We start from the raw sequence: 21,689 nt of genomic DNA, 5'->3' as shown, positions 1-21,689 counted from the left end.
GTGTAGTTGTTCTCTCTCTCTCTCTTCCGTAATCGATTCATTCATTCGTTCATACTTTTTTTTTTTCTCATTTCTCAACAAAAATATTCAGGACACGGATTTTTCCCCGCCAACAAAATATAGTATATAGTATATATATATATATCATCCATTCTTTCGTCCTGAGTATACTAATAATCTATGAATATATCTTACTACTTTTTATTATATACTAAAGATATCGGGCACGAAAAATATCGGATGAGTCTTGCACACACAGTTGTTGTTGACTTTTTAATCAAATCTCGTCGTCGTCGTCAACAAACATTTGTAAATGAAGACTCATTCGTGGAAGTACTTATAAGAACTTAGGCCCTAAACGAAATTCTTATTCGATAATCGAAGAAATACGCGATCGTCTATCTAAAATGTTTTTTTTAATTTATGATAAGTATATATATATATATATATATATGATGTATATACATTGTAAAATTTGTTTCTTTCCTTTTTCGTGAATACCGAAACAATCGTATCTTCCATCGAAAGAAAAAACGAAAGAGGAGGAGGAGGAGGATGTTTAAATAACGTTAGCAGAAAAGACACCTCCTCCCTAACATGAAAATTATTCTATACGCGATCTAGGAAGCTCAATATCACCGGATCTGGTGATTTTCTACCAACCCCATCATCATTATCGTGCTTTAATTATCAGCCCTTTTTATTTTCTTTTCCCTAAAAAGATTCGAATTGTCTGGATCTCTAACACACGTGCGGAAGGACGGAAATGGATATATATATATATATATACTAGGAACTGCGAGGCACTGCAAAAAGATAAGGGCGCGAACAGTGCTCCTCCCTTTCGCACTGATCATCGTTATTTCAACTAAATCATTTTTATATTGCTTTTATCCTTTTTTTTTCTCCTCCCCCTCGATCGGTACACGAATATAAGTATGTATTAATTATGTATGTATGTATTTATATATATATATACGGTACGTCTGTTCAATTATCGCAAATATATTATTCTATTCTATTCATAGTTGATCAATGTGTGCGTCTCTAAGGTTGTAACTATGAATCATTAGACAATATTACCAGAATATTGCGCATCAATGCGAATGGACGAAATTTTGTTTCTAGCTTAATAACAAATTAGGCCACTATTTTCGCAAATTTTATCTCGACGAATCGTGATATTGAGTGAAAAAGAAAAAAAAAAAAAAGAAAAAAGAAAAAGACAATGAATAAATTATAAACTGAAAACAACAGACATACCATATAATCGCAAGCATCGTGTTGCGCATAAGAGATCTCCTGCGCTAATCGGTACTCTAATATTCTTTGTAATTAAACTTCAGTGGTATCACGTTTCGCGGTATTTTTTTTCTATGTAGATTATCAAAAACATCACAGTCGGGTTACTAGATTTCATCATTGAGACACGTTTATACGATACATATAATCCATTCGGATATTATTTATCATAATCTTCAGCGACATCTATTATGCGCAACAGAGCGTGCTGCCTCGTGAAAAAATGGGGTTCCTTTAACACGTGTAAGGTAAATAATTTGTCAAGGGAAAAATATCATAGACGAAATAAGATAATTCTAAGTAACGAAGGTTACGCGTGTTAACGGGCTCGATCATTTTTTATCGAAAAGAGGGAGCTTGCTGCGAACTGCACCCTCGCAAACAACCAACCTCTGAGCTGCCGAAATACTACACAATGGAACTGGACCCTCCAAACTTGCTTTCAACAAACTCATCCTGCTAGGAACTACCGAGTCGTGATCGCAAAGTCTCAGGCTACCCGCCGTTGCCTGTTTCCTTTCGAAATATTCAACTATCTTAGAAATCGTTTTACTAGATGACCCTACCCCACTAAGTCTATCCTCCCAACAAGATGAATCTCCACCACCGAGACTTGCTATGTCCTCGGAAGAATCCGTGTATATCGAGCTGGTTCTATGATCGTCCAATAAGAATAGGCTACTAGCTGCCGAACTGCTAAGGGTTGACGTGTGTCGACGATTAGGTGGTTCAGGGCTGAGATCTTCTCCAACGCAACTCCAGAAACCCGATTCGCAGCTGCCCCTTCTTCTTGGTTCCCATCCGTCTCGGAAAAGGGGATGTGCGAAAAGACTAGCCGCGCCAACTTTAGTAGCCACCTGCAAAAGGAATATCTTAATAACGTCATTCATATTGCAATTACTTCATCAATGATTAACTTTTCTCATTTCTATCCATCCCACCTTCCTTTCCCATTTCTTTCTTGCCGTAGGACTGCTAGGTTCCGAATTAGGCTTCTTTCTATCGAGAATTTTGGCAATACTATCATTTTGGGCTGGCTTGAACTTGCCAACGGCATCGGTTACGCTTGGCCTAACATCCTCGAGCGATGGCAACTCCAAACAACTGGAAAAAAGGTCTCCCAAAATTTTCTTGACTCCACCCAACGCGTGAAATGGATTCGCTGTCATTGGCCTGTAATGCGGGTCTCTTCTGCTAGCTAGCTCAGCAACTCTTCTCGCCGAATGACACCTAGCTTTATCCGATGGCGTCGCATTATCGCAACCTCTCGCATCAGCAGATTGACTTCTAAGTCGAGCTGTCCTTCGTCTCATCGTACGGCCTTCTCGTACAATTTCGTCCATGCTTGACATTAAAGTAGGATCGGTCGATTGCCTATTACCAATATTATTCTTAGATTCTTCCTCGTAATTGCTGATCATGCTATCTAGACTGGACGTGATCTCCGGGAAGGTTGGCCTCGATTTCGGTTCGTACTAAAAATTAAATCATCGATTTTATCCATAAAACCGGCAAATGAAAATTCCTAAATAAACTAATAAGTTAGTTATATAAAAAAAAAAAAAGACATAACATGAAATCCGGTAATATCGATAATAGCTACTAGCGCTAGTTACATCAGGCGAACTTAAAATACCCTATTGTAGATAGTTTATTCGCGATTTATTATCTACACACAGCAAGGCGGCGTATTACGTAGAAGAATATATCGGAGATGCCAAGAAGCGTGACAGTGCCAAACTAACGCATACTATACTCAAAGAGAATCTCAGTTTGATATACTCACGGTACAGCAATCGAAGGCTAGCTGTAGGAAGGCAGGTGGTGGGTCGGCAGCCGCACAGATCTCCGCCACGGCCAGATAATCGAGGCCAAAGTTATCTGAGCGTGGTAAAACGTCTGGATCAGCGGGAACGCGTCCGATCAGTTCGCAAACTACGATACCAAATGAGAAAACGTCCGATCTGTGATCGTACCATTGACCCTTCAAACATTCCGGTGACATCCAATAAGGACTGCCGACCGTGCTCAATCTGTAACCCGAACTAGGATCTGGTATCTTAGCTGCTAATCCAAAATCACCGACCACCGCAGTCATCTCATTCGTTGTCTCATCCTTCTTGATGAGAACGTTCTTTGAAGTTAAATCCCGATGAAATAGGCCACGACTGTGCAAATAGGCCATACCACGTGCTACGTCTCTTGCAAGATTCATACGTATCAGGTGGGGCAACGGTGTATGCCGTGACATTATTAATTGTTCCAGACTACCACCGTTTATGTATTCCGTCAAGGCATGCAGTTGACCCTCGTGGACGCAAACTCCCATGAACCTTTAATAAAAGATCATAAAAATATGCAACACACAGCAATACTCGATCCAATTGCAAATCAATTTCTATTATTTTAACTTAGAGTCTATCAATTATTTTGTTCTTTTTTGTAATCCATTCTACGAAAAAGATAAGAGAAGAGATAGGAGAAACCGTTGTTGATTTATCCGATAAAAGAGATAATTAGGATATAGGACCGAGTTTATACCATCGAAGCAGTCAGTTCCTCGAAAGAGTTACGTCGAGTTAATCGGATTAATTAAGTTACTTTCAACGTTTTCAAAAGATTTCTTAAACCGATAGGAACACACCTACTAACATTAGAGTCTATAATACTCGTACGTGTAAATCTTGATAGGAATTAAACGCAACCTGGTACTGTTTAATATTGAAATTTCTAATCTATTCGCATTTTAATTTCTCGTTGGTATCCAGAAACGGAAGGTATCTCTCTCGATGCATAAATATTACCTCCTCCCGTTTATTTTCGAGTGTAACAAATTAATCGTTTCCTACGTGAATCACGTTAACGTTTTATAGAGACCTCGAGATTATTCGAGGTCTTCCTTCCTTCCTTTACCCAACACGCGTGATTCATATTTATTGTTTTTCTATTTGAGAACGTTGACGTATCTCGATTCTATCGATCAATCGGTTTTTTTTTAGAAATACAAAAAATATGATTAGTTTTTCAGATAATGGAACTGAGTGCAAAGAGTTAATTATATTTTACGAATGATCCACGTATAAAACGTTGGAAAACAAATGACAAATAGACACTTTGAAATGACTTAGCAAATACTTAGGGGACCTCCTCTTTAGTATCTTTGTCCTGGCTGATTAAAATGCTGACCAACGAGCGAATTCAAGGTTTTCATCATTGAGATGAATCGTTCGTACGTGTCTTTTTAAAATGAATTGCACACGTACGTGGATTATTGAGTTTGTAAAAAGGTCGTTTGAAGCGTTAGTCATATTTCCTTATAAAATTCGTAACTCTGTTAAGTCGTTGAATGACAGTAAAGGGACGATAGCCTCTGGATTAATTGCGAGTCAATCGAATTACTCACCTAATGTAAGAGGAACAAACGAATAATCTATGATATATAGATGATAAATCAATAATATTTTATTTTTCTTATATGGTTTCTCTTCTCTTCTCTTCTCTTCTTTTCTTTTTTCTTTTCATCAACGAGGTTTGGTAAAAGTGGGAAGGAGAAACTACCTTGCACGGAGGTGTACTAGAGCGAATTGCATTCCGCGGGAGGTAAAAGAGGATAAATATGTGTTCATTATTATTCAGTAGCTTTCATTTCGCACGATTACGACTTTCAAATTTTATTTCAAAGGAACGTCTTTTTCTCTCTTTCTCTCTCTTTTTTTTTCACGAATTAACAGAAAAGAAAAGTCATCATTTTAAAACTGGCTAAAGTTTTAACAATATTCATTTTCGTATTGTCAGAAATTGAAGGTTTTTTCGGATCGAGATTAAGTTATAAATTTGTTTCGATATCGTACAGATGTTTAACCGAATAAATTAAAGAGGAAACCGTCGATCGTAGGAAAAGGACAAAGTTGAAAATTACGTTGGCAGCTTAGCAATCATTACGTATCATTTAATATACGAGAATGTTGTATGTAACAGAATGTCATATCACCTTTCAAAAAACGTTCGGCCAATTAAAATCTTTCCGAATAAATTCGTATACAAGGTAAAGATTGTATCGGACAGATATCGAATCCACTTTACACGTTTAACCTTTCAAAATCCGTAAAACCTACAAAATCTGACTAGTATTATTTTTTTTCCCTCCTACTTTGACGATCTATACAAAATTAGCGAGAACAAAATCTACGGTATTAGTAGAGAGCTCGTAAAAAATGTGTGTGGAGGGGGTGGGAGGGTTAAGAGATTAAAAATATATTTTTCTAAATGTCACTTCTCGCGATCGCTGAACCGAGAATCTAATCGTATAAAAACCTATTCAGATTATTTTTTTCCTTTTCACGTTCCAGTAATAAAAAAAACTACAGAGACGAATAAAAATGTCCTTATATATTTTTTTTTGTTTTGTTTTTTTTTTCTTCTAATATAAAATAATAAATCTAATTGACCGAAAAAAAAAAATACCACGTCAATGTGCAAAAATGTGCTAAAGATTTTTATCTTAAAAACGTGATAATAGATAGAGGAACTTTGTTAAAGAAGATAAGATAAGATCTTATCACTTGAACACGACTATGAAAAAAAAAAAAAAAAAAGGGGATTAAATCATTCGTTTCGTATTATAAAATTGTCCAGCAATATATCGAATTAATATGAATCTTTTTTTGGTCAACGACGACGACGTACTTTTCCAGGATGTGAAATCATGTTCCTTTCTTTTTTTTTTCTTTTTTTTTTTTTTCCAATATAATTACACGACGAACGGGGAAAAGTTAATCGCATTTCGTTCTGGGCCAATGAAACCGATATCTCCAAAGACTCGCACTTTTCGTAGCCTTCAAGGAGAGAAATGCCAGAAATAAGATCCGCTAGAGGCAAAGGGGAATAAACACATTCGAAAGTGGGCCAAGCCGTTTATAACGACGGAATGCGTTGTCGCCGGTGTATGCGCACGTTTTCCTTCCCCTTTTCCACCCCTCGGACTCCTCCTCCTCGTCATCGTCATCTTCCTTTTCTTTTTATTCTTCTTCTTCTTCTTTTACTACTACTACTTCTTCATCATCTAGCAAGATCACACGGGACACCCGTTATGTCATAACTTCGAGTGTTATTACAACAGCTAAACAACCCCCCCTCCCCAACCCCCGAGGAATCTTTTTTTTTTTCGTTCAATGGTGTCTCTTAAATCGTCTAATCTTTGGTTACAAATCTACCTAATTATTACCAGCAACATTACACGAGAGTATTATTATCCTACGACGAGGGTCTTTATCTGTCTCTGTCTGTTTGAAAAGTGAACCGGATTCAACCGAAAAAAAAATAACGATCTTACCTGAGTATATTCGAATGGCTGAGCTTGTTCATAAGTTGAACCTCTTTTAACATGTTCGGCCTGTTAGCAGGCAGCTGGTTCATCTTTAATACCATCACCTGACCAGTTACCTTATGTGTAACCTGAAAAAAATAACAAAAACGAACTAATATCAGAATAGAATTCTAAAATGAAATGTTCGAGATCAGAAGAACATTGAGAGTGTTCAAACGTATTTCAAATTCATTTATAATTAGTTAATTGCAGAGTTTCAATTCTTTTGGAATAGAGGAGATAATATATTGTTAAGGTAATTTCTTGGTTGTTTCTAATATCCATAAAAGACAATCCCCCGAGCAGGTGATTTCCATAAATTGTTCCCTTGAAAAGAAAAAGACTACTAGCCGCGGAAAACGAGGTGCGATTACGCGAATTCTCGAGGATGACATCGCAATAAGAGATCGTTTCCTTCTTCTCCTCATCATCATCATCATCATCATCATCATCATCATCGTCATAGTCGTCGCCACGTTCTCGTCCGCCTTGATACGAATCATGGCTCGTATTTTCACAGCTCGAGTGGAACGCAGTGAAAGAACGCCGAAGTGATTCTCACGAAAGAGAAACTTTTATTAATGAAACTCGACGCAACATCTGGCCTGCGAAGAACATACACGAAAGAACATAAACGTCTCACGAGAACGTATGGCGGCGACCTCAATGAACACCAAAAATGGCTTTGAAATCAGACCGAACTTTATCCTTTCTCTACCTTCAAAATCATTGATATTATTTTTCCTTGAGATTTTAACGATAAGACCTCGGGGGCCTGTTAATTGTCCCATTATTCCTCTTAAGATCGCGATATTACCCTTTTACGACACGTGTCTCTCATTGGTGCAATCAAAATGAACGAACGAATGAACGACGACCGAGAATTATAATCCGAGTGATTTTAACGAATCAATATAAAACCACCCAAAGGAAAAAATGAATCAAGGAATAATTCGTATTACTTGTAAGGACAAAATTCTTTACTTGGACAAAAGAATCTCGAAGATCTCTCTCTCTCTCGATAGAATTTGTTTGCCAATATCTGGATAAGATTCGATTGATTTAAAGCCAAAATACGATGACGAATAAAAACGTACTGCAAATACGAAAAAATCTTTCGTTTATTCTCTTTAAAGAATAGAAACAACAACGAAAATTCCTGTATTCTCTGGTTTTATATTATAATATTAATTTATCTATCTTTATATACTTATATTATCATTATCTTTCTCAATATTTATTCAATAGATAATTCTAGTTTAATGTTTGAATAAACAAATAAAATAGAACAAGAAAATCTTGCACTTTGTCTCTAAAGTTATATTAATAAAAACGATAAAGTATAAATTCGTAGGAAAATTTTGTCGGCTAAACGTTATGCCCGTTTTCCGTTGTCGATCGAATTATATGGCAAAGTGTTTGTAGAAACACACAAGGGGAAGGATATTTGCTTGGTTAATTAGTAAACAGTTTCGTTTTACATGCTAGCTATCGGTCTAATTAAATACCAGAAAGCTTTATATGCACATACGTACGTATGTACGTACCTACAAACGCGTGTATGTAAATTAATGCAAATTACTTAAGAGAAAGAGGAAGAGGAGGAGGAGGAGGAGGAGGAGAAAGAAAAAAAAGAAAAGATCGATAAGTTTGATCTGTTCTGAATCGTCGTAAATTCTCATTCTCATAATATATCATCTGTTAGGGTTCGTCAACTCGATTATAATGAATCAAGTAAGAGATGTAGGTGGTGGTGGTGGGGTTGAAATGGGAAGTAGGGAGGTTCGAAAAAGAGTGAACGACCGGGGTCCGTAAGAGGGTCTCATTAGAGAGTGTTCGTACTCCATGGCCAACGTGCCGTGACCGGCTTTCTCGTCTCTTCCTCCTCCACCGCCAACACACAACATTTAACAACATTCTTTTATACGCTTGCTGGCTCTCCTTCGCCATACTCCTTCAACAAGAAGAAGAAGAAGAACAAGAACAAAAAGGAGGAAGAAGAGGGGGCAGAAATAAAAGAGGAAGAAGAAGAAGAGGAAATAGCTGGTGCACCGGTGCTAACTCTTGTGTCACACACAAGGCAAGGTCATCTTTTTATCCTGGTGCCTGTTCTTCTTTCGATCCTATCGCAAGCGCCACTTTCCCCACCTTCGATATTTATCGATGACCGAATATCACACAAACGAGACGATAGATCATTTTTTCTTTCTTTTTTCGTGTTCGCTAAATTTTTTCTATCTTTTTAATATAAGGATATTTAATTGTAAATAAAAGAAAAACTAATGTTTATCTCGTAAAAATATGAATTCTCGATTGTGATAAGAAAATAGAAATTATTGAAAAGGAAGTCGTGAATTACTGCGGTGTCAACGATTGACAAAAACAATGAGTCAACTTTTGAATACCATCCAAGATCCAGCGAAATTTCGTAATACTTGAGACGAAAACTGTGCTACTGCTTCTATCCAACGAAATTATATCCCGTCCCCCTCGATTCTACTGACAACAAAAAATCTCTCTCCCCCCTGATGTATTTCTAGACGTATTAATCATATATTTAGTTAACTCATCCTATGCATGGCATCGATCCTAACAAACGAAAAATAATGTTTATTATCGATCGATCATCACCCAGGAGAGATAGGAAACAAAAGACAAAATCTACGAACAACGTTGATAAATTTATGGGGATGGGGATGGGGGAAGGGTGATTTAAAAAGAAAATAAATATCCGCAGGTGTGGAAATAGAAAATTATTGTGATTTACTCATAAAAATATCTTCGATTAATCTCTCTCTCTCTCTCTTTCTCTCCTTTGGAGTCCTTGACCCCGATTTAATTCGCTGCGAGATAATTAATTTGACGACCTTCGGCTGAGAGAAGATCACTATGATAACGTCTTTAACGAAGTCGACGAGAGAAACTACTTGGATGGGGAGAGAGAGGAATCATTTGTGTTGCCAACGAGAAACCACTCACTCACTCACTCACTATCTTTCTCTTACACTCCGAGATGGTCGTCATCGTTGAATAATTCTCATGTCAGTGAGGAAAACTGCTAGAACCAACAGTTCGGTCCAAAATCTTGGCACCAAACTCGTACCATCCTCTTATTCTGACATGAGTGCCAAGAATGTGTGACCTCTGGCTAGCAAGTGTAACCCTACATCCACGTTTTCTTTCTTTTATCCCCCTATTTTTTTATTCATACACGCTTAAACTATCAATTAATATAATAAAAAAGAAACGTTCGAGAATTATTCTATACTTTTTGTTTTTTTTTTTTGTTTTCCATAGAAAATCTAAATCATATCGGACGTGAGATGTATTATTAAAGGAACAAATTGATCGATTACTTTCATTCTACTTCGATTTCGCGTAGATCGTCGAGTAATACAACACTTTCTAATTGAAAAAATCGAAAAAATCGAGAAAAAAAAGAGAGAGAACCGATTTTTATGATTTTCTTTTTCGATTAAATCGGTACTTCCTCTCTAACGCATTTCTAACTACCAGATATTCTCTCTCTTTCTTTCTTTCTTTCTTTGGAACGCATCTGTCGGTTAAATTGTAACATCCGAGCTGGCATACGTCAAATAATAACATTCGTCACGTGTTCTAAACGACTAAGGCGCTTTCTAAAACTCATTCGTTTAACACACGGAAGATTTTTCTTTAACTATACGCGTATATGGTACAATAAAAAGTATGATTCTATTTTCCACGAAATTTGTATCGAGAATGTTTGGATGATTTCAACTAAAAAAAAAAAAAAAAGAAAAAAAAATATACCTACGAGTAGGAAGTCAAACGAAAATGATGATACCTCAACGATTTCCGTTTTTCTCTATCTCAACAAATTTTTTTTTTTTTTTTTTTTTTTTTTTATATAACGATAAAAATAATCACGAAACACATCCTTCCTATTCTTCCTTTTTGTTATCCAATATATCTAATACGAATTTTACGTTACACTAAGTACCCACGAGAAATAATTCAAACTTATCTAACTCGTGCACGTTTTACGACGTTTCAACGATAGATCGATCAAAAGATATTATTGCTCTAATGATTATCATTTAAATTCATTCGCGTGTGTGCTATTACTACCTCTCGAGGAAAAGATACTTCGATATTTTCTATTAAATAAAATTCAAATGTGATTTAATAATGTTGAAACAAGAAGAGAAAAAGAAAAGAAAAAAAGATTAGCTTTAGACATTGTGTGATTTGAGTTTTTCGAAAAGAGAAGTTTCCGTCAAGACAGGAAAAATATTAAGATCCGATTACATCTCTAAGAAGAATAAAAAGAAGAAACAACGCGATTTCAATTTGACGAAGTAAAGAGAGAGAGAGAAAGAGAGAGAGAATTCTAAGCTGGTTCTTCGTTGTTGTTCTACGTGCTCGTTTCTCTACGCGCAACCGTATCTAATCTGAACCGATACTAATCTACAAAAGATAACGTTCCTTTGGTGCGTAATTGTATTCACAAGTTTCTACGGATTTCTTTTGGAACGATAAATAATCGATTCGATAAGAAAAACAAATATAATAAATATCTTTAGTAGTCAATTATTTGATGAAAAACACACACACTCACTATGTGCATATATAAAATAATATGATAACGATGATAAAAAAATAATAATAATAATAGGATTTCGACTTTGACCCCGGGTAAGAAAAAAAGAATTTGTTTATCTAATGGAATTTGTGATTAAATTTGAAAATCGACGGTGCAATTAACGGAAACGACAAATGAAAATAAAAAAAAAAAAAAGAAAAGAAATTATATCCGATCGTAAATTAGAATCTTGTACCTTATAGACTTCGGAAAAGAAACCAGCGCCGATTTTCTCCATATAAAAGTCATCGAGACGATTCAAGGAAGCAACGGCGTGCCTGAGGGCTTGACAGGATGCACCGGTTCTCCTCTTGGACGTGTTACCATCTTGGAAGGTGTCACCGGAGCAAGAGTTCAATCCGCACAAATTTGTCCCCTCCATCTCGGTTGGTCTCCAGGTGTCCCGAGTTTTTTCACGATCCTTGTAACTTCTAGGCGAGGATTGTAATTCGGTCGGTAAATCTTGAATGACGAAGTCTATGCAATTTTGTTGCAAAAGTTCGGCCGGGGTACGGGCAAGATTGTTGCGATGATGATGATGATGATGATGATGGTGATGATGATGGTGTTGTTGTTGTTGTTGTTGATAATGATGATAATGATCCTTGGCCGAGATAGGATCACTTTTATTATCCGTGGTTCTTTCGAAGCAACAAGAATTATCGCAGCTCGTTGAATTAGACCTCGAGCTAGATTTTAGCGTAGCTCGTGTTTGATGAACACTCGACGAAGTAGTGGTGCCCGTCAGGATCGTCGAAGGATCCACGTATTCGTCAACGACATTAGAAACTTCGTCAACGTTTTCGGATCTATCATCGTTGTTTCTCGATTGACCAAAATCTCGGAAATTAGATTTAGACGAGGCCAACAATTCTCGACTACCCACCGAATGTTTTCTTATTAGTTTCGGCTCGAGATTCGAAGTCACGGAATTAATTGCAATTCTTTGGGATCTTGGCGAAATATTACTACCGATAGACGTTTTCGTTGCTGTACTCGCTAGACCAGGACAATTCGGATTGGAATAGCATCTGTGGATCCTCGTGGAATCTTTAATGGAAGAAGAGGATTTATTGGCGAGTTGCTGATTCCTGTTGGTCGAGTAAGAAGCTTGTTGTTGTTGTTGTTGTTCGTTTCTCGTCACCCCGTTGATCTCCGAAACGGATGACGAAGTGGACAAGGGATAGGAACGATCTTGCGAAAGATTATTACACGTTGACGATAACTCGGATACCACCGGACACCAAGACTTTGCTTTATCATCGGAAGCACTCGACTGAATAGCTGCTACTTCGTAACACGATAGGCACGTCGTTGTTGTTGTTGTCCCCCCAGTCGTTGGCCTCGCGTACGACACCTTGCTGCTCGTAGAATTTTCATTAGGTGGTCCAGGGCCTGCGTTTGAATTTATACCGCCGACCGGCACCTTCCCGAACATCCTCGCCGTTATTCTTGCAACTTCCACTTTGCCCAACACGAAGAATAAATGCGCGATAAGGTTCGACGATGAATATGCCACCGCATTGCCGTATAAACGACGACGATACTCCTCGATGTTGATCTTAATGACGAAAACTAGGGGGGAAGATTAATTCTTCTTAGATTCGAATCAGCAACACAATGCTTCTTCGGGAAGACTTCCAAGTTATGCGTGGGCTCTCTAAACTAATCTAACAGCTTGCCATCTTTCTATCCTTTTCTATCTCACACTCTCTTTTTCCTTTCTCTCTCTTGGAACTTCTAAAGTCTCCTTTTTTGGCAGTGGAATCACGATTTCAAATCACGTTAGATCGATTACTCGAAACAATCGGAAAGGAAGACTCTGTTTCATCGATTGGCACACACATTCTCTTCTTCTGGATGAACTTCCAAAATTGTCTTGCTCCTTTCGTACCTATGACATGAACGTCCACGAGTTAAATAACATTTTGGAAATGCAATCGCATACCTAAACTCTACTGCAAAATTAAAGAAATATTTTATCGAAGAAAAATAAATGTGACTCGACCGGCATTATTATTATTATTTCAACGAAATATATTCTTAATGGTGTATTTCTATCGCATAAAAAGTATCGAATTGATCGACGAGCGAATAACTACGATAGTTATTACAGGTAAACCGATTATCTGGTTAGTTACGTAAACGAACTCGCTTCGACGCATTCTAATCTTAATTGAATACGTTAAAAAGGATCTATTATTTCTTTCTCGGTTATTCCTATCCCGACAAAAACTGGAATATATATTTCTTAAATCATTTATATTATAGTTAATACGATCATTGAAATTGAAATTATATATCGTGTTAACTTGTTAGATTTTAAATACTATACTCTACTATATTAATCTCTCTTCGATGTATTTAATTTATTAAGATTATCACGATCGAGCAGCCATCAAGACGCGCGTCGGTATTCCTTTTTTTATTGATCAGCTGAACGCACGTGGTTGCGAATAAGCCGGCAAAAACGCAACGCAACGTGTCGCGATTCTTATCGAAACGAAGTACACAAAATTCGTTCCACGTGCCGGTAATTACGAAGGTGGCTCGAGTCACGTTTTCTTCTTCTTCTTCTTTTTTGTTTTTTTCCTTCTTCTTTATTTTTAACTTAAAACGTCAGAGACGGTCAGGTTTTTACGACTCGCCCGTACCCGTATACAATTAATTCGGACCTGCTTATTCAATGCAATTTACATTACGACCAAATGTTCTCGCTTAGTTATTTAAACAATTTGTTGTTATTCGATAACAATTAAGAACAATGCTCGATACGAATAATGGAAATAAACGTTCGACAAAAAATTCGACAACACTGTGCTGCATCGAGTATCGTGAAAAATAATAAACGATTAAGAATGGATGGATATCATTTTTTCCGACGAGCTCAGGATAATTTGTTCGTCTTTTATATAAGCAGCGTCATGTTAGGAAATAAGAAAAAAAAAGAAAAAATACAACGAAACATAGATAATAAAAAAGTTGGACAAAGTCTACACACCTGCTGTATTCCTTCTTATTTCTTTTACACAGCTTCTAAAGTAACACTAGAAACGACGATACTTTTTCTTAACGTAAAGGAATAAAACGTGAAACGTTGACGCGTCAACGTCAAAGTCAACGTCAACGTCAACGTCAACGTTAATGTCAACGTCGTGCAGAGTGTCCTGCACCAAAAACTTGTGCACCAACAGAATATCAAGAAAGAAAAGTAAATCGGACTAACAATAAAGTTGTTTTTCTCGTTAAAAGAGAAACCTCCGTCTTGTTCTCTCGAGGAGCCTTGGCAGGCAGACCGACTCTGCACGTACTTGGATGATTTTAGAAGACCTTGAACCACGGTGGAGAATTCCTAGCGGGGAGGCGTATGCGTCGAACGTCGTCAACGGGTTTCCTTCCTCTCGACAACGTCCAAACTCGTCCTCTTTTATTCTTTATATATTTTAACAATCATTTTCTACGTCCAAATAGGACTGTCAACATTTCTGTTTACGATGGCTAACTAACAACACAACCGTGATACCTCCTTCTGTCTAGCGCAGAAGTGCCCTCTTTTTCTCCCCCTCCAGCCCCCCCTCTCTCTCTCTCTTTCTCTCTCTCTCTCTCTCGATCGTCTCAAAGAGATAACTGAAGCGACGAACAAGCGGCGTCTCGTAAAATTTCACCTATCCACCGTCTGTTTTCTTGAAATATAATAACGAAGGACGCTCGTCCACGTGAAACGTGACAACGCGTCTTCGTCGTCGTCGTCGTCCTCCTCGTCCTCCTCTTCTTCCTCCACCCCCTCGTCAAATGATCGTACAAACGAGAGAAACACACTACTCACCACCACCAACAATAAGGGCAAACGCATAGGCACATATGCGCTCGCGCGCACTAACTCACTCTCTCACAGAAACATCATCATCATACACATCTCTGAGTAACACCACTAGGTCCACCTCGTAAAAGAAGAAGAATCTCGGCGTGCGTTTCTCGTTTATACTATTTGCAAGTACTCCTCCTACTACTGGAAGGAATGGAACACTATTCCAGGGGGTAAGACGGTTCTTTCTTGTATTCCCCGTTGGTTAAAAGAACGAGGAAGGTTTTCGAATACAAGCAAACAACACAACACTTTCACAGCACGCGACGTTGATCGGCGCTTACTGAATTTTCACGACAGCACGTCCGGAGTTTCTTTTCACGCTCTCCCTCTCTCATTCTCTCTCTCTCTCTCTCTCTCTCACTCTGATTTTCTCCCTCTCCTTGAAATTTTCTCGCGCTCTCTCCGTCGCGCGCGCGAAGAGAACGCACTAAACGAACAACACTAGACTGCGGCCATTACGGAAATGAATAAATTCATTCCACGTGATCAAACGACACCTTCTGCCCATACTATCAACTAAATTATTCCTAGTAGTATTCATCTTTTTCAACCAATAACCTGCCTTGCATTCAATGCATATCGCCCTTGCATTTTCCTCTATTTATGCAATCGATGTTTTTTCTCTCCCCTTAATCCCTAAAATTTGAACTAAGTAAATAAAGCAACTCTAAAAAGATATATTCTAATTACGCTACACCATTGAATACTTTTATATATAGGCCATCATTAATTTTGTAAAAATCTCCTATATCTTTTCTAATCGATCTCATGATTTCCCTATACCGTCATTCTTTTCCAAATGATTAAACAAGATATTAAGGATTGTAAAGTATAGGTACGGAGAAATTTGATCACAAAAACGAAAGTATGATGCTTCGCACGGGAAACAATTTGTGAGAATTTTCTGTTCTCATCTCTCCCAACATCGTTTTCGCGTATGTATCTCTTATGTTCACGTACACGCAACTACATATGCGTTTACGTACGTTTAACGGCGAATTTTTTAACGCTTTTTATAAATTCCAATGAAAGTGTGAGAATTCTCATATGCGTCTGACAATGCCTTTCACCGTTTCAATTGTTTATTTTACTCTAGGACAGATCGGGAAGATGAAAGTACTCTTAATGAATTTTTCATGTAATACGAAACTGGAACGATTAGCAGAACAAACGCATACGCAGTAAATAAAGAAAACTTTTAATTTTATCCTTATCTTATTTTACACACATTAATTTGCAATAATCCGCGACAATATCCAACAGTCTGCGTTCAGAAAGTTTAAAAAAAAAAAAAAAGAAAAAAGACACTGCAGCGAAATTTCTCGCACGGATTATATATCGTTTTACGTTTTCCATTGTGTTTTGTAAAGGAATTTTATGTTAATATTTATATACGCACACGAATAAGAAAAAAATAGATAAAAAAAACTGGCGTTTTCTATCATTCAAAATGACCAATATTAATAACGTGAAAAATTCTAACGCCTAGGAATTTTTGTCGCTGCTAAGTTACCGAACCTGTTGACGCCTTGTCTTTCTCATTCGGACGAGCACGTGGACATTGTTGGTTATTCCGAAAAAAATAAGAAATAATATAAATAAATAATTTTAAATTAATTTAAATTATAGAAACATTACATAATTGACAAAGATGGCCAAATTCTGTTTGAGTAAGTTCTACATTGATTACAAGAATAAAAATATGTGTAGGTTAGGAGAGGTTGTTCCTATCTTATAATCCCTGAACGAACTTATAATTTTTTAAATTTCTTTTTTTCTGCACTGTGTTACACTATCTAATGGAATTTTTTGTTAACAGAAAAACCAAGCAAACGTATACCAGCGAGAAAAAGGTATAAAATAGAAAAGAAAGTCCGAGAACACAATCGAAAGATGAGGAAAGAAGCTAAGAAGAAACAGAAAGGTATTTTGCTAGTTTCTGCTTATGAAATGAAATTATAAATCTATTCAATGAATGCTTTTGTTTAAAAATAGGAAAATCCAAGGTAATCGAAATTCCAAATCAATGTCCATTTAAAGAAGATATTCTCAAGGAAGTAGAAGCCATGAAAAAACATAATGAGGAGGAGAAACAAAAACAGCGGGAAGCTGCTAAAGAAAAGAAACATGCCGAACTTGCAAAAAATGGTCTGCAAGGATTGGTAAAAGAAGCACAGAAGAAAGCTGACGAACACGAAGCAATGGAAATAGACGATAATAAAAGTCAATTAATTAAAGATGCTGTTGCACAAAAAGAAAATTCATTAAAGGCTTATTACAAAGAATTTAAGAAAGTTTTAGATGCAGCTGATGTTATCTTAGAAGTTGTTGATGCACGCGATCCGTTAGGTACCAGGTGCAAACAGGTAAATAACAAAATATTTCAGTACGTGCAATCATAGTTAAATAACAACAATAACAATTACTTAATACAATGAATAAATTGAATCTAGCTAGAAGAAGCCGTGCATTCAGCTAAGGGTAATAAACGATTAGTTATAGTGTTAAACAAAGCAGATTTAGTACCACGAGAAAATTTAAACAAATGGTTGAAGTATTTGCGGGGAAGTTTACCAGCAGTTGCTTTTAAATCTTCAACCCAAGATCAATCGAAAAAATTAGGCAGAAGAAAGTTGGGAAAGAAGACGGAGAATATGATTCAAAGTGGAACATGCTTTGGTGCCGAATTATTGCTATCTTTATTAGCTAATTATTGTAGAAATAGTAGCAATGTTAAGACAAGTATTCGAGTTGGCGTTGCTGGACTTCCCAACGTTGGGAAATCAAGTGTTATCAATTCTCTAAAACGAAGCAGAGCATGCAATGTTGGAAGTGTACCTGGTATGTAACCTGAATCTTTATTTAAATGCAACATCAATTATTTTTATCCGTAGAAAAACTCTTATTCTGTTTTTTACTCGTAGGTGTTACAAGAGCAATGCAAGTGGTACAATTGGATTCCAAAATAAAATTATTAGATTCACCTGGTATTGTTTTTGCTAGTCAAAACTCATCAATTGATGGTATGGATGATACATCCATAGCTCTTAAAAATGCAATAAGAATTCAAGCTCTTCAGGATCCATACACACCAGCTACTGCAATTTTACGAAGACTTTCGAAACAACAAGTTATGGATTTGTATGATGTCCCAGAATATAATTCACCTGACGAATTTTTTGCTCTGAGAGCAACAAGAATGGGAAAATTTAAGAGAGGTGGTGTTCCTAATCAATTGACTGCTGCACGTTGTGTCTTAGAAGATTGGAATTCTGGAAAAATAAGGTACCCCTTTCTATATTTACACGTCTCTTCAATTTCTTCTACTAAAATTCTCGAAAATGTACTTTAGGTATTATACAGAACCACCTGAAGAACCCCTCTGCCATTTATCTGCAGAAATTGTTAGCCAAATGGCTAAGGAATTTGACATTGAAAGTTTTGCTGCAGAAGAAAGAATGATGTTAGACGATGTTGAAGCAGCAAATAAAGATATTACAGTAGAACCAGTATTATTTGACAGTACAGGACCCGTAACATCAGTTATGGAAGTAGAGATTGAGAAAGATAAAGTAAGTAGACATTTGTGTCATTTAATGTTTCAATATATAATAAAATGTATTCTATTTATATCGTCTAGAAATTTAAAATACAAAATAAATTGAAGAAGAAACTCGAAGCTAAACCTAAAGTAATTAAAAGAGAACAGAAAAAGAAAACAGATCCGCAGATGGAATTGGAGGGCAATCAAAAATTAAACAAATTACAAAAGCTTCAATTTAAAAAAGAGAAGAAAGAAAAAGCCCGAAGAGGTATGCTTATAAATTCTTGTTACAGACAATGTATTTATAAACCTGTGTTATAAAAAATTGATTTAATTAATAAATGTTAATTATACAATTTCAGAGAAAGCAACTTCTGTCCTAGCTGATCAATTGGAAGGATTTAATCTATCGTCGTCGGATAATTATGATTTTAATACTGATTTTACGAAATAAAATATAGAATACGATGAATGTTATTTTGGAGATATTATTTTGTTCAATTGTAAATCTTGTATATACAAAATATTTTCTTTATTATGTGTGTACGTAACAAAATAAAAAGAAATAAAAATTGGTTATAATAATTTTGTACAATGCAGGAAATAGTCTTATGCGTCTTTTAATTTCCATTGAAAATATATTTGTCATCATTATCGTCGTGCATGAGCGATACAATATCAACTTGATACTATTTTAAATATTGCGAGCTAAGCACGTGGAAAACATACGATTGTCGTATTAACATGTTAAATTGCATTTTTAACGAGGTTTAGATGCTATCATCAAACAGAATTGCATAGTCAGAGTTGATAGAAACGTCTTCGATGACATTATTACAGTTATACTTGTAATTAAATAATAAATAATAAATAATCAGTTAATTAGAAAAATTATAAGTAATTTACAATACGAGAACCTCTTATTAATATTTGTTCCTTCTGATATAATGCAACTACCTATACATTACGTAAAGTACGAATGAGTTTAAAACGCCCCACTCTCTAGAAATCTTCTTACTTGCACATTATCGCAGTACTGACAAGTGTGCGATTGCAAATTCACTTGGTTCGGTTTGTTAGATGATCTTTTTTAACGAAATTTTCGACAATTTTAAATAAACGCGCACAGACACATTTTTAAAAGTAAGTATAAACCAATTATTTTCTAACAAAATCTGCCTTTAAAATGATATATTTTCACGAGAAATTAAACATGTCAAAATGAGATTGTTAACAAATTGATAAAGTTGTAAAAAAGAAAATTAATCGTGAAAATGTGGAGAGTTTTTTGTTCAATCGGATTTTGATCGTAAGTAAGAGAAATATAATAAAATTTTTGCTGAAGCTTAATAAATAAAACACATTGACGATGCAATTTTCTTCAATTTATCGTTGGCAAGAGGGGCTGTCTTTAATAAAGAACATTGTGCAATCGAGTATAGCATATTTGCCGCAAGTCACGTCAGCTTACTAGATAGACTTATATATTTTCTTTTCAACATTACATATTGGCAAAAGTAAAGAAAGGATGAGTCGAATTGCAAAAAAGAAAAGTGTTAATCTCGAGGAGATTAAATTGCCGCCGATTAGAACGCCTGGCCCGATTAAAATCTGGAAAATTGTTGATGGATTTAAAACCGTTGGAGATGAATCTAAACCCGTTAAGATAATTTTGCAAGAAATACCGGAGGACAGATACGAAGATTTTCTCGATTATATGTCCACATATTTCATCGTAGACGAACCTTGCTGTTCTTGTCTAAGTGAGTACTACGATTATTTAATAGAAATTCATTAATTTATTGATGGGCGTACATCGATTATTTATTATTTTATCAATTTTCCAACGGTTATTTCTTTTACGTTTTATTTTATCGAGAAATTTAATAAATAAATTGTTAACGTATCTGGAAAATATGAAAAAATATCATTCGCGACTCGATATCGTTAATTATTGTTCGTTTTTAAACGAGATATCAACATTATCTTTGTTACAACATCTAACACTCGAGAATATTTGCAGAATTAATGGAAGATCCGTTAGCTATGCATGAATTTCGAGATCTATGGACAATAATCTTAAAACAAGGATTGGCGATCGGTGCCTTTGTCGAAAATCCCAAAGGAGGTAAACCCGAAATAGTGGGAGCTAATATAATAGGAGTTGAAATTAAAGATGACGAAAGAAAAGTTGATAATTATCCGGTAAATAATGCACGTCTTTTTAATTAAATCAAAATCAAAATCAAATCAAAATCCAACACAAATTTGTAATCATTCGTAACGGTACATTTATTCATTTTTGTTTCTAGCTGGAATCACCTTTAGCTAAAAAGGTAATCGAACCTGTGATATCGTTGTGCAAAGAAGCGAAGATTTACGAACACTTCAATACTGATAGATACATGTATGCTCTTGGATTAAGCGTTCATCCTTTCTATCGCGGTCATAATCTTGGTGCACATATTCTACGTGCAAGGTGAAGAAGAAGCATCTAATTTTTTTAGTCTAACATCATCGATATTAAACTAATTATGATTTGTGTAATATTTAGAGAACAAATTGGTCGAGCATACAATGTTCCCGTGACGGCAACAGCATTTACTTCGACGATTTCTCAAAAATCAGCTACCCGTTGTGGATACGAAGTTCTATTAGCCAGAGATTACGATCAGATATTAGACGAGAATGGGAAGGAAAACTTTCCTAATATTCAATTTAAAACGTTCAAAGTAATGGGAAGAAGATTGTATTGAATTACCCTCGTCTGTATTATTTCATTTAATTAACCTTTAAAATATTGATATCGAATATTAAGAGACATTGTTTGCAAACAATTTAAAGAAGCGTCTGTCTAATCGATAAAATTCAATGATAGTGAAAATAGGAAGATAACTTAAATATAATTAAAGCTGATTAACGTGACAATGCATGACGTGTTGCGAAATCAAATACCCATCCTCGTGTGTGTTTGTGTGTATTGCAT

General features: G+C 35.9%; 3 protein-coding genes across 6 annotated transcripts; 2 read left to right on the top strand and 1 right to left on the bottom strand.

Moving 5' to 3' along the window:
- Positions 1–1,379: 1,379 nt before the first annotated feature.
- On the bottom strand, positions 1,380–15,239 carry LOC106786670 (probable serine/threonine-protein kinase DDB_G0282963). Of its 3 annotated transcripts, none has more exons than XM_014748310.1 (6): positions 14,293–15,239; positions 11,488–13,185; positions 6,635–6,756; positions 3,089–3,635; positions 2,244–2,777; positions 1,380–2,159 (listed from the first exon to the last, which is right to left on the bottom strand). In XM_014748310.1, the coding sequence occupies exons 2-6, from the start codon at positions 12,727–12,729 to the stop codon at positions 1,635–1,637; spliced, it is 2,970 nt and encodes a 989-aa protein (XP_014603796.1). In that variant the 5' UTR covers positions 12,730–13,185; positions 14,293–15,239; the 3' UTR covers positions 1,380–1,634. The 3 variants fall into 3 exon arrangements, with proteins under 3 accessions (XP_014603796.1, XP_014603797.1, XP_014603798.1); XM_014748311.1 differs by having other exon boundaries at positions 14,518–15,239; XM_014748312.1 differs by having other exon boundaries at positions 14,603–15,239.
- A 24-nt stretch (positions 15,240–15,263) lies between these two features.
- On the top strand, positions 15,264–19,288 carry LOC106786671 (guanine nucleotide-binding protein-like 3 homolog). 2 transcript variants are annotated; one of them, XM_014748315.1, is made up of 8 exons: positions 15,264–15,329; positions 16,979–17,083; positions 17,155–17,525; positions 17,613–18,000; positions 18,084–18,444; positions 18,512–18,731; positions 18,800–18,971; positions 19,066–19,288. In XM_014748315.1, exons 2-8 carry the CDS (start codon positions 17,053–17,055, stop codon positions 19,155–19,157), a joined length of 1,635 nt encoding a protein of 544 aa, XP_014603801.1. In that variant the 5' UTR covers positions 15,264–15,329; positions 16,979–17,052; the 3' UTR covers positions 19,158–19,288. The 2 variants fall into 2 exon arrangements, with proteins under 2 accessions (XP_014603801.1, XP_014603800.1); XM_014748314.1 differs by lacking the exon at positions 15,264–15,329 and adding an exon at positions 16,669–16,829.
- A 417-nt stretch (positions 19,289–19,705) lies between these two features.
- On the top strand, positions 19,706–21,633 carry LOC106786673. The gene is made up of 5 exons (XM_014748318.1): positions 19,706–19,846; positions 20,222–20,466; positions 20,727–20,908; positions 21,016–21,182; positions 21,258–21,633. The coding sequence occupies exons 2-5, from the start codon at positions 20,232–20,234 to the stop codon at positions 21,457–21,459; spliced, it is 786 nt and encodes a 261-aa protein (XP_014603804.1). The 5' UTR covers positions 19,706–19,846; positions 20,222–20,231; the 3' UTR covers positions 21,460–21,633.
- Positions 21,634–21,689: the final 56 nt, after the last annotated feature.

The sequence above is a fragment of the Polistes canadensis genome, unplaced genomic scaffold (assembly GCF_001313835.1).
Source record: "Polistes canadensis isolate GaletaPanama2010 unplaced genomic scaffold, ASM131383v1 scaffold_79, whole genome shotgun sequence".
Taxonomy (NCBI): Eukaryota; Metazoa; Arthropoda; class Insecta; order Hymenoptera; family Vespidae; genus Polistes; species Polistes canadensis.
This window is presented reverse-complemented; position numbering and strand designations above follow the sequence as displayed.